Source organism: Gymnogyps californianus, chromosome 5 (assembly GCF_018139145.2).
Source record: "Gymnogyps californianus isolate 813 chromosome 5, ASM1813914v2, whole genome shotgun sequence".
NCBI lineage: Eukaryota > Metazoa > Chordata > Aves > Accipitriformes > Cathartidae > Gymnogyps > Gymnogyps californianus.
This window is the reverse complement of record NC_059475.1, coordinates 63,605,064-63,618,684: the sequence shown is the minus strand read 5'-3', so window position 1 is coordinate 63,618,684 and position 13,621 is coordinate 63,605,064. Positions and strand designations below refer to the sequence as shown.

Here is a 13,621-nt window from a genome sequence, read left to right as displayed (position 1 = left end):
TTCAGCTTTAAGGAGTGCACATCTGAGCTAATTTCATGCCATATGATTTTTCAAGATTGGCTCATGGGAAGGGGTCTGAGGGTACATCTGTGCAGCAGGCTGCAGCACGGTGTAGGGGCATGCAGGAGTTAGCTGTAGACTAGAGGCTGCAAATGGTCTTACCTGGGACAGTATGGAAATCACGCCAACTAGTTTACCTTGCTTCCTAATCAGTGTGCACAGCTGTTTTGTAGAAGTAACCTTAAATAACTAACGAAGTACACATTTGATATTTTAACTGTAGTTACATACGTTGTTTTGAAAATGGCAGCGGTTTCACTGTAGAGGAGTGTACTGTATAACTGCTATTTTTTTTCATACGATGAAATCTTACCATGCTCGGTACTTGGAATCACTGAAAGATAAGGTTTGCAAACACCCTGATCCAAACTGTAATGTTAAGGCTATGAAATCCTTGCTAATGAATCCTCCAAATCCATCTGAACCTTTTTTCCCCTTTCTTCTGAGACAAGAATGTCCTTATAAAGACCCTGCTTAAGAAGAGCATCTCTTAGATCTCATTGGGACTTAAGCCTCACTGGAGACATGGTATTTAAATCAGTGTTGTCTGTTCTTATGATAAAATCTCTGGAATGATTATTTTCAGGTTAGTTCCTTGAGATTTCTAGTCCGCTACCCGCTCTTAGGTTTCTCTCCGTCAATGTGCCTATATCTGTGTGTTAATACCCAGTACATTTTTTAATCTGCTGGCTAATTTCAGCTGAATTTGGGAAAGGAAGAGAGATTCCAAGGAAGTTAAGTTGAAATTATGTGATATGATTGTGCTGATCTAATTTCCACGTATGTTTTTAGGTGCCCATTGTGAGAACAGCTGGAGAGGGAAGGGAAGAAGTAGTCTACCAATACCCACCAGAGGAAAGCCTGGGTTTGAGTCTTATGAGTGCCCTTACCACAGGGAAAGCTTTTGTTGATGGTTGAACCATTTGAGCTGCAGGTTGAGCCCAGGTGGTCAAGAATTTATTCCTTTGGAGAACACCAGTGGAAGGCTTTTCTCTCGAGAGCATTCGTAATGCGCCTTTCTTGTGTGACTTCTCCCATGCTGAAGGAAAGATGAACAACAGGAAAAAAAATCCATTGGAAACAAGGTCCCAGTGTTCCTGGAACTCTCTTTGGCTCTGTGATACTTCACAGGTTATTTCACAGGTTATCCCAAGATGTAAGCAGTTAAATGCTTTCCTGTATTAATGCCAGACTCTCCAGAAAGAGGGAAAGACAAGGTCATTTTCTTCACCTTCAGTTTTATCCCCACTGAAAAGGCATAGTGTCATCTGAAAACATTTGATTTATTTTCAGTGCTATGGGTATATATTTCATAGTTGTCCAGCATTTCATGGAAATGAAGGATTTGGTTTAGCTCTGTAGGTTCATTGAGTTGTTATGAAACAAAATAGTCGACTTAAATACGAAGTGGAAAAGATGATCATTCCTAACACTGACGTAAAGCATTGCTAAGCGATCTTACCAATAGCTTGACGGTTTTAGACTTTTCAGAGGTTGATAGGATATAGTTACGCTTAATATGCTTTATTTGAATGAAATTCAGGGGCGAGAGCAAAGGGACTAGCATATTGTCCCTGTATAATCCCTTCTCAGACAATCTGTACCTTGTACCTTTTAAAGAATACTAATCCTTGCAGGTATGTCCTCCAAGAGTGTGTGTGTGTGTCTGCCTTTCAAAGCAGCTGTGGAGTCTTCTGTTGGGGTAGGGCAGGAATCGGAGGCAGGGCAAAATGTATGTGCTGTGTTGGGTGGTGAACAGAAGGTTTCAGGGACGTGAAAGCTTTAGCATAAACTTACCTTGTATTAGCTGCACATTTTTATAACCTGCACTGTGGATTTGTTGAGTGGATTTCTGCGTTTAAAAAACAACGGTTAAAAAAATCCCATCCTTTTGTGAAGGGGGCCTTAATTTGACCTTAAAAGAAAATAGGAGCATATGCTTTTTTCATTTAGACATGTTCTATGATCATGTGCCGTAATTTAAGTTAATCAATAAATTAAGTAACTTAAAGTTAATTAATGCTTTAAAGCTTAACATACTTTCTGCTTTAAAATCCTGAAAGTTTTATTCAACTACTTTCATGCTGAGAGGTCTGAACTGAGATTGGGGTCCCATCACATGAAGTGCACTACAAGCACATAGAAGGAGACACTATGTACTGTGTGGTTGCTGTAGCTGGCAAGGGATGGGGACAGAGGAGGACCAGTCACAGAAAGGCTGAAAACACATTTCGTTTTGTTTATGAAACTTTCATTAATGCTGTTCATGGCTCTTGTATATTTTCCTGTTGTTATAGAGGAATTTTAATGCCAAATCCTTTCTCTGTTCCCTTTCTCTGGACTACGCTCCCAATGACTTTAGCATTGTGCAAATTAGGTGAACAGGACTTGGCTCCGCATATGTCACCATCTCAAATCTGGATGCATTAAAGTCGAACAGATATGTATGTTTTCACTGTTTGGGGATTTTGTGCTGCTTTTGTGCCTTTAAAAGAAAATCCTTAAACAGTGTTTAGTTTAAAATAAAATGAAAAAAAAAAGAGAATAAACTCATGTTAAAGAGAAAAAGAGCATGCATTGCCACTGGTGTTGAGCGCATGCCCCAGAACCACAGGAACATACATACGTACATAGTTTTGGGCATGTCTTGCTTGTAGGTTATGCTAATGTGGCAATGGTGGATGTCTATGTGTGTGCTTCTGGTCCTATCCCTCTTCCTTTACGTGGACACCCAATGTGAATTATAGCCTTAGGTCCAAATTCAGGCAGGCTCGTTGCTTTCGCCTGTGGATTCATTGTTGCCCAGTATTTACTATTTCTTAAATATCTCTGAAGGTCTTCAGTTGGCCACTGGCAAATTCGGGGTGGAGGGAATGCAGCTAACTCTCCCTCTGTCCTGGGAGCAAAAAGCAACCGATCGGATGATGTGGTTTGGATTTTGCTTACGTACCCCCTGGCTTTGGGTCTTGCTGCTTGCTTAGTAGCCTTCAAGGTGGCAATCACAAAATCGAATTCAAGACATACGGTGATACCCAAAAGATATTAAGGCCACCTGACATTTTGCATTTTTAGACTTTGGTTTTGTATTGCTTGATCTTGAGAGAAAAAGGAAGGAGTTTCCCAGGAAAGATTGCATCGCCTTGGGCATAGGCAGCGCTGCTGGGAGAACTGGATTCTTGCTCAGCCCTTGCCCTGGTTCAGTTCCTGTGAGATGCTAGCCCTGGCACTTAAACCCCAATTTTTATCAGTGGTAGCTACCTGTGTGGTTATTTTTTGGTTGTCTGACTTGAGACTCATACTTCTAGCTTGAGAACAGAGGACTTCTGAGAGCTCTCCAGGGTTGGAAGTCCAAGTGTCCCTTTAATAAAGGCAACCACTTTATGTTGTCTATTCCTGAACAATTCCAATCTTAAAAATCACATAAAGCCTTTGTGCCAGTTGCCTGTATTGGGAGGCTTTGTTAGAACCCAGTATTTGGAAATCTTCTTCTGATTTCCATCCTAACCTCAAAGCATGGCTTATTTATATCATCTTGTTCTTGTGCCTGCCAAAGATCAAATACTCCTTTTCCTCCTCTTTTTGCTAGGCTAAGCAAGCCAAACTCTTGTAAAATATTTTTTCCTTTTCTGTGATTATCTAGATAGGTCATAACTTTACCTGCCCCAGCTAGAACTCCCCTTTCTTGAATCTGGTGCCTCGAGTTTTAGTTGTAAGTTGTTGGTGACTTGCAGAAATGCTGCATACTTACTGCAGCAGGTAGAATCGGTGCTTTGGCCATATGAACTAATATCTATTTCTCTGGAAAACCAGAGTCAAATTAGCAACTTTTTTTGCCCCTTTATTCTCTCTGTGCCTTTGCTTGTCATCGGTAAAACGATGTCCTGTGGCAGGGGTGTTGGACTAGATGATCTTTAAATGTCCCTCCAAACCCAAACCTTTCTGTAATTCTAAATGTGGGCAATAACCCCTGAGCTCACGTAGGCGCTGTAGATGTGAATTGATTGATGTTTGTTAAGCGTTCAGATGCGGGGGTGATGAGTGCCATAGGAAATCTTGTGAAGGAATTTAATAATCCTGTCATCAGAGCAGCTCTTGGATAAAGCACAAGGACACACATTGTTCAGGGTGAGGAAAACAAAATATTGAATAGCTCCTCATTAAACACGCGTTGTCCTTTCTGTGCAGTGACTTGAGAAAGGGAGTGAGGAAATATAGTATATCGTAGAGTAAACAAAGGCTGCCTCATGATTCATATGAACAAGGGACTGAATGTAAAAATTTCTCTGGCATTCTTTAATGTTGTATTTCCTTACTCATCTATTCACGCCCTTTATTTTGACATATGCTTGGTGGATGAGTTATTAATATACGGTGTGTAAAACCGACTACTTCTGATGAAAAGGTTACAGTTATTTAGGTAACAAAACTTGTTTAAGGTGAGCCCTTATTTAATTTTAGGCTTTATTTCTTTTTGAGTTTGTTTAACTTTTAAGTTCTTGATAAATTTGAGTCAGTATCTCGGTATCCAGTTTTTCCGACAGTGGCAAATTGAACAATATAGCTACTGCAGTAACACAAACAGTTTTACACTTTTAAGAAATATATAGCATATCATTTACTAAAGTTGCGTTAGAGATGGGGGAGGTATCCAGGGAGAGGAAAATGGAGGAGTTGGAAAAAGAAAGTCCTTCATGGGGGTTGAGGAGTAACAAAGGTACCAGAGACAGCAGTTGTCATTATTCTCGTACGATAACCGCTGCTTTTTCATTTCACCTTAATCTTTGCAGATTCTGCCTGAATTGTTTCCATTCTGCAACACTTATCCAGACAGGAAGAGATATCTGAAAAGTACAAAGATTTAAAAAAATGAAGTTTGGCAGCAACAAATCTGCAGAAGGCACTGTAATCCTTTGTCACCCTGGCTTTCTCAAAGAAAGCAACTGTGTTTGAATTTTCCTAATCCTAGTGGTTTTGTTTTCATGGCAAGACACACTGGGATCCATGGTGGAGTATTGCTGGCCACCGTTAGAAAAGAGTCAAGGGACCAAAGCTTGGATTCATGCAGTAGGAACTGTTGCTTTATTCTGTATAAGCTAAGGAAACAGCCTACCAAGAGAAGAAAACCCAAAACAAAACACACGTCTCAGTGCCACACACTTGAACATCGTCAATTTTTATGTAAAACTGTACTGATTTTCTTCTTTTTTCTTTTTTTAATATAATTTCAGTTTGGAAATTGATTAAAGAATCTCCATAGAATTTAATATGGCATCCAAGCAGTCATCTCCCTCAACAGAGGAGCAGGCTTCCTCCGAAATAGATGATCTCTATCTATCACTGCAAGGTAAGTTACTGCGGTTTTTATTGCCTTTTTAACGTAGATTTTTGGCAAAAATCTGTGACTGTGTACAAGTTGCAGGGAATTCTGAGAAACCTGTTAAAACTAGCGTTATGATCAGCATAGTTAGTCCGTGTCTATGATTCTTTGCAGATGTTTCTGTGTTTCATGAGAGATGCTTCAGCAGTGAAATGAAAGATAACAGCTCTCGTAGTACTTTCTCATGGTATTTTCAGATCTGTTGCCTTCTTTGGTACAGATATGCGCACTGGTTCTTATGTTTTGTTTCTCAGAATACATGTTACTGTAAACTGTTTTCAAGGGAACCGCCAGCATGAAAACAGTTACGCCATTTCATTAGTTTCCTTGTTTTCAATTTACTGACAATTAGGTGGTTGCATTAAGCTGGCTTAATGAGGCTATTAACTACAGTACTATTTTATTTGGTTTTTTGTTCTTACTGCTATATCCCCTGCAAGTGTAGAAAGATAGCTTGTGGCCAAAAGAAGTAGAAAATTTTTGTGGCTTCTAAACAAATTTCTTACAGGTCAGAGTCTTTCATCCTTGCTTGCAATGAGTTATAATTTGTTAAGGAAGCACTCACTGGCTGATTTTTAATTGTTCCAATTTAATGGCAGCTACGTGGACAGTTAAGTGATAATGAGTGCATCAGAGCTGGCCTCTCAGATAGGCCTTCTGGGTTTTCCTTAATCACGTGTTGAATTTCCTTCTGTAAGAATTTCCTGGGAAGGCTGATTTTCCTCTGAACATAATCATGAAAACGTTCATGGAGGCTATCAAGGAGGCTAGTCCAGCAGGACTAGCACTGCTGGAAAGCCTGTCTTTGATGTGTTTAGAGCCTGGTTATTCTAGGATGGATGGGCTAAGTCATGTTTCCACAGACCTATTTCCTTTTAGCTCACTTGCAATGAAATTACTATGGTGCTTAGTTGAGAGAAAATATGTTTAAAACAGATGGGGTGAAAGAATATTCTGCCAAGTCACTTTTCTATCCATATTTGCACTAGTGTTGTCATTGAAGCCATGTGTTTTGATGAGTGAGTGTTAACAGTGGTCTAAAGCCAAACGTCTTTAATGGTGAATTTTCTTCCGTTTTGCTTCAGTATTACATTTTCAGGAGAGCAAGCAAAAACTCCTAGCAGACAGGAGCTCATCTGACTGTTGCACCAAGCACAGCTTGTCAGACACGCATTTGTTGTGGCAGTCAAATTCAGCCTTCGGTAGAAAGACTGAGGTGGCTACCATAAAATGGGTTTGGAAAACACTATCTAGCTTTAAGGCAGAGGGTGCTGAATTAAAGTTACATGTGATTTTAGAATAGGGATTTATTTTGAAATAATATTCATGCTATTTTCTGAAAAGTCAGATTGGTGTTTATGTGTCGAATAACAGTAGGATTTTTTGGTCAATATCTCAGTGAAAGAGCCCTGCTCATTAAAATTGAAATGACTAAATTATATTTCTTTGCTGTAATAATTTGAGTTTCTAGATTATGCTGAAATGAACACACTGCAAATCTGGGGCCAAGCTGTATGTGCCTGACTGTTGTAAAATATCCGGAGATGTCCCTTAGAAGTGACATAAGCAATTTTTGTAATGATTAGAGATGCGACAAATGTGCAGACATGTTTGATGTATGGAGCTGTGATGCTGCAGCATCTGCTCTGGGTCAAACAAGCAAATGGCAACACAGCTGTGATGAAGCACTGAAGACACGTTCCCTGACATGACATCTAGAAACCATTAGTAACTCTACCTGCAGATCTGTGGTAGCAAAGGCGAACTAAGAATAATAGGATCACTCAAGGAAAAGGGTTTTTTCAATAACAGGAATCTTGGGATGAGATTTGCAAAGCAGCCAGAGACATTGATTACTGTAAATCTTCAGGTTCACCTCGAGAAGCTTTAGAGAAATCTCAGATTCAAGGAATAGCTGCTTTTAACTATCAGAAAAGGAGCTTACTTTTTGGGTGGCTAAAGATGGATATAAAACTGGTTATGATCTGCTTTTCAAATTGTTAAGATATAGCTTCAAAGAGTACGTCCAGCGTTGTATAATACACAGCGTAACAGGAGATATGCATAAATAGTTGGCGCAGAAGAAAAAAGTAGGAGTGAGATCTAGTCTGGATTGCTCGTATTTTAATTTACATTTAAATTCTTTGTGATCCAGTCTTCTATTATTCCTGAAAGGCATCCAGTGGTGATAGAGCACTTGTCTAGTCTGGTTAATTAGGACAAGATCAACTTAATGTGCCAACTGGTTTTGTCATATAACTTTGTGAAGTTATACGCCTAAAAAATGTAACAAAATGGTTAGCTTTTTTTTTTTCTCTTCCCTACCACGTGTAAAACCAAACACTCATTGTAGGTATGTTTGACTGTGATTCAAGTCACAGTGTTCTGTCAGGAGGACAGCACTTTTGGGAAGAAAAAGAAGGAAAGAGGGGAAGAAGAACCTCGTTTAAATAATTAATGAAGAGGTTACTACTTAGTAGCTCTAATTATTACAGAAATCCTATTAAATTAATGCCAGTGGCTTAATATTGTAAAAACTTGCTTTAGTGGTATTTCTGTTAGTGGATTTTTAGGTAGAAGAGTGTTCAAGGATGAACATTCACTTTCCTTAATAGTGTTTGGCCTAGAAGATGCAGTAAAGAAAGTCACTGGAAAATAGGTAAAAATGTAACTTTGTTCTCAGTGCATCTTTCTTGTCAGCTAAATATTTTAAGGAGATTTAATGACGCTTGAAAAACATGAAGAAAATAGGTAAATAAATGAAAGCAATATGGTTTCTAATGTTCCCATCTCCAGACACTTTCAAATGATGAAGCTAGTCACAAAATCATGAGGCTGAAGTAAAAAGCTGCAAGAATATAAACCCTTACATATATATATCTTTTCAGATTTATATATTGCTCTTTAACCTTTTCCAGTTTTCAAGCTGATCTCCACAAATAAAAGAGTAATAGTTACCCCCTCCCTCCCTGCCAAGAAAATTGAAATTGCTATGAAATTGCATGATGTCAGGACTTGGGCTCCTTCTTTTCTGTTCTTTTTTCCTTCCCTCTGTCCTAGATGTTATAATAAAGTTAAATCACAATACAATCGTCATTATCCGTGCTCTATCCTCCAGCACCTCTCTGCTTTCTCCCAGTTTTCTCACGCAGCACAACTTACAGTGGCTGCAAAGCTGTTTTGTGTCCTTGCACAGCCACCTAAAAGTGCAGGTGAAAAGCCTGGAGCCGGACCTATTACGGATACAGCCTATGGGGAAATATTTAAGGGAAGGCTTTCTCCTGCCAGGCAGGCTGCAAACGTTTTGGTGAACAGAGGATGCTTGCCAGGGAGATGCTCTGTTGTGGTGTGTGGACCATCTTTGAAACCTGAAGTCACTTTTGCTGCAGCTGTGGAGGGAGCAGGCAGGAGCTCGGGGCTTGGCTGGCAATGAGCACGGGAGGAGTAACGTGGGAGCCCTGTCCTATGTCTCCTCCTCCCATAGCTTCCCTCCCAGCATTGTGTTACGGGCTGGCCCCATAGAGGGGTCCAGCCTGGCGCTTGGCCTTCTGTAAATGGAAGAGGCACAGTTGGGGTCCAAAATTGTTTTCAGCTACCTGAAATGAGGAGGCATGTCCCCTCCTTTGCTAAGAGAAGGGCTTCATGGCAATGTTTTGAGAATTGTTGGAAATATGACTGTTCTTTGCTGATGAGCCTGAGTACGGGATTGCGGCAAGGGAAATGTGCAGCCACTTGCGGATGGGTGGCTACAGCAGAAACTGAACAAGGTTTGTGGCGCTCTGGAGTGGGACTATTTTTTGCTTTCAGGATGTAAATCTGTTTACCTATGGGAGAATCCAACCTGCGCTTTCCCTCCCATGCACAAATCCTTCCACTTTCTTCCCTAGGACAGCAAACAGACCCTATGTGTGGTGTTTCCCACCAAGCCTGTGCAGAACTCTGTTTTCCCTTTTCTTTCCATGCTTGCTGAGCTAATTCAGACACAAGAGAGTGTGTTTTAGCTCTTGGAGTTTGGGGCATGTACTTACTCTTTCACTGTTTAATTAACTGCAGGGGTCCTAATTTTTGGCTCTGCTTATTAATCCGTGTGCATGTTACTGTTTATTACTGTAACCCGAAGGATGATCATATAAGAACGTGGCTGCTAAAACTATTTTTGAAGAGTGTTTAATGATATAAATGAATTAGGCTATTTTCGTGCAGTTATGTCCAATCCTTTATGAATTATTTCTCTTCGACTGAAATTGAAAATATGGTGATATATACAGATAGATTTTGTTGTGCAGCTTGTAGTAGATTGCACTTATTTCCGAGTAAAGGAGGATATCTCTCTGAGACCTGCTTAATTCATCCGGAGGTCAGGTAGACTACTAATTCTTACCCAGCATTTTATTTGTTCTAGCTGTATGCCTCATCTGTTGGGGCCAGTATTACAGCTACATGTTTTTTTTTCTTTAACCAGAATGATCAAAAAGTCCATTAAATGTTTATTATGATTTTTCAGGGGTGACTTTTACAAATCGAAAAGCTACCATAGGAGCTGCACTGAAATTTATGCCCTGCTTATGCTCCTGCTGCCCGGGCAAGGAGCTGGTCTGCAGTTCCCCTAACTGCGTGGCTTCATAGCATGTGGCGGGGCTGATGGCTTTGGAGAAGCAACCAACACACGAGACTGCCTTAAAAAAAAAAAACAGTCATGGGTATTTTTGTCTGTTTTGCATGCCTAATGAAAAAAATAGATTGTATAGTTGTATGAATGTGTTCCCTGCTAGATAAATTTCAATTTGTTAAAGGCACTATCAGGTGTATAACTGGTTAAAAACTGGCATTAAAATGCCAAAGGAGTGGATGGCTTCTGAGGCACCTTTATAGGGCACTGAAGGCCACTTATGTTCAAATCCCTGCTTCACCGTGGATTTTCTTTAATATGTTAGAAAAGCCACTTAAGCCCTTATCTTTAAAAGTATGTTGATATCTAAATGATGTGACTTAGTACCTTTAAGTATTTAACCTGCAACCTCTGTCTGTGCCCCCAAGTACTGCAGTGCCTCACTTCATGGGCTGTTGTGGCAGTGAAGACGGTGGTGATTCAGAGCAGAGCTGCACCAGGATCCTGGCAATGAGAAGAGCAAAAGTGTTTCAGCCAGGAGGGCAAAACTCAGTGAGACCAGGCTTCCTGAGTTAGCAGCACTTTTAGTGAATTGGATAATTTGCTTTCAAAAGGAAAAGGAGGTTGAAAAGAATAGCGTAGAAAGGAAAGTTCCCACTTGCGGCACAGACATGGTAGTAGTTAATTAGTTAATATTTATATGATATATAGATTTGAAAAGACCCATTCCTGTAGAAATATTTTTCATTGCCTTCATTGGGCTTTGGATAAACTTGTTAATCTTGACAAAAAATACTCTGATTTTAATTGCTTAACACCATGTTGCTGAACATAAATGCTGGAAATAACTCTTTTTCCCTGCTTTCCTGTCTGCAGAAAATGAAACTCTGTTACTGGGTGGAAGGGAAGGAACTATATAAAGGACTCAGGGGTGAATTGCTCACCTTCTCCCTGGGTTGGCAAGTACTTAATGGTTCTTCTGGTAGTTCCTATCATTTACAGCATGTACCTGCTTGGTGTTTTAGTTCATACCAGCAGTGCTGTCTTGAAGGAGCTCTCCCAGTTATCCCTGCTGACCATGCTTTGGTTCATTTTGCTGAGCCATCAGGGAGTATGGAAATGGTTATTTTGAATGAAACTGAAATAAATGCTCCAAGAAGGTACCAGGGCTGTCTGTGGGCATTCAGGCTAGAGCTAGTCCAACACAACCTTTCTTCCCTACACACGTAGTGGGTATGCTACATCCTGAACACCAGCTCTTTTGATCTGCTGATCTGTTCCTGTTGAGCTCCACTGCTTGGTACTGTAGATGTAGCCTCAGCTGACCTGAACGGTGAAAGGAAGATATAAAAATATCATACACAAGAGGTAATTCCTTCTGGTGGAACAGAGATGGGAAGATGACAGACAGGCTTACGCTCATTAATTTCAAAATAATTGTTTAAAAAAAATTTTTTTTTAAAAGAAAACAGTCCCACAGTTGTAAATGGTTCACTGGCAGTGATGCATGGGTCCTTGTGATAGAAGAAAACCTCTTTGCTGTTTGGTGACGTTGTTTGATGAGCGTGGACAGACAGGGTACATCTGCTCTGCCGTGGTTTGCTTCCTCCAACTCCCTGCCAAGGGAGGAGACAGTGCTTTCCTGTGAGCTGCCGTCTCCGACCTTGGGAAGGGAGGCACAAAAGGCAACAGAAGAAAGGAGATTAATTTTAAGTCTGGCTTTTCTGTATCGCCGTTAAAGGAAGGCTGAGAGTAAAACCATGGCTGGCAGCGCTCCTGCCCTCCCCTCCTCTTCCTCCTGGGAGAGTTTAGCACCGCTGTGGTCCCTGCTGTGTCCCCATGCTCCAGCCCTTAATGATTAGTCTGGTTTGTAGCACTTGTTGATAGCTCATTACTGGATAAAACGGTCATTGTCCAGCAGCGTGTATTGATTTTTGGCTAGCCTACGTGACACGCTGCTTCTGTGTGTTATTCCTCGCTAAAGAGTTCTGAAGATTAGCTTTAAAACACAGGGTGAAATGTGATAGATTTGGGGTGTTTTCGGATCAGCAGGTTCTTATTTTATTTTCTCAGATGCACTTTTTGGCTTGGTGAGTTTTGGTCCAAAGTAAAGAAAATGATCAGTTTTTTCTGATAGCTTTTTTATTCTGGGTCAGTGACATTTTGAAAACTAGGGCAAGGGAAAACCAAGGTCACTTAGAGTCCTATAAAAAGGCCTAACAAAGAATCCATTCATCCTCATAAAAATAAAAATCCGTATTAATTAACCACGTGGTAGAGATAAGAATTTGAGAGCTTGATTAAATCATTAGCGCCTCTGAGCAGTAGAGTAGGGGGGGAGCTGGGAGGGAAAACACATTCGGCCTGAAAATTGAAATACAACTGCCTGCCACGGTGCCAGAAGCACATCTGTACTGACCTGTGTGGTGTGTGGCCTGGATGGAAGCAGAGTGACTGCTGCACTACAGTCCAGGGAGATATTTGCAGGCACGGAGTTTTGTTATTGATTCACAATGAGATTTTTTTTTTATTATTATTATTTATTTGGGTAGGAGAATAAGCCACATTGCAGCTGAGGCTGCGGCTGCTTGGAAGGCAGCCCTAGGCAGCAGCTGTAGCTTGCGGACGATGTAAGGTGTGCTTAGGTATGTGCAGTGAAATAACCGCCTTGTACTTTCGCCAGGTGAGACATTTGAATGAGAGCTGCCCACGTGAATCAACACTTGCAGTATCTGGCCCACATTGCATAATGCTTCTGCACATTAATATGGAGAGATTCAACCAAAACAAGACCAAATGTCCTCATCCTAACCATCTTTCTGTAACCAACCCCAAAAGCAAGTTCTCCATATCAGTAGCAGTAGTGTGTGTTTGGCAAGAGCTACAGCTGGAAGAGTCACTGGCGTCAGGCAGAGTAGTTAATGTTTGCTTTCTGTCTCTTTTCAAGTGCCAGCAATACCAGCCTTGCCTGCCTGATAAAATTGAGCGCAGCAACTCAATAATCGCTTGTTAGGTAATTGGAACGGCTCCCGCATGGGTGTTCAACCAAAGGGTGTGGTTGGGTTCTGTGCGAACATGAAGCCAATATCTCCATGCTATTTATGTCCTCCTTGTGAGCATTGCGATGTTGATTGGTCTGTGTGGCACGTTTGCACTTATTTTCTGTTTTCCAAAAAACCCAGAATTTTTATGTTGCATTTTTGTCCGTGTCTTTAAGACTGCTCTTATCTTACTGTTCATCGTGATCTCTGCGATATTTAAAAAGAAGCATAAAACAATCCAGCAAGCAGGGGAAATGGACTGTTTCATGCTCCAACAGGATCATAGTATTGTGGATTAGAGAAGGACTGTTGAAAGACGTGTTAGCTACAGGATGCAAAACAGCCCTCGACGCACGTAATGCGTGAATGTTTTTCTTGCCACTTACCCGCCTGGTGAAGCAGAAGGAGGTCTGTGGGTTGGATGGTGGGGTTAGGAGCAGGAGGCTGTATTATCCTTAAGCGGCTTGCTCTGCTTCGCAAGCTGATGAAGCTCTGCGTAGCAAACCCTTCAGGCTGTCTTGGATGATGAAAAGC

General features: G+C 40.9%; 1 protein-coding gene across 1 annotated transcript in view; it reads left to right on the top strand.

Annotated features, from left to right (window-relative positions):
• Nucleotides 1-5,325: 5,325 nt before the first annotated feature.
• The window catches only part of SYNE2 (spectrin repeat containing nuclear envelope protein 2), a 183,772-nt gene continuing 175,476 nt past the window's right edge, over nucleotides 5,326-13,621 (top strand). The window contains exon 1 of the mRNA XM_050898321.1: nucleotides 5,326-5,404. Within this exon, the coding sequence (XP_050754278.1) occupies nucleotides 5,326-5,404 (79 nt within the window). The remainder of the gene's footprint in view (nucleotides 5,405-13,621) is intronic.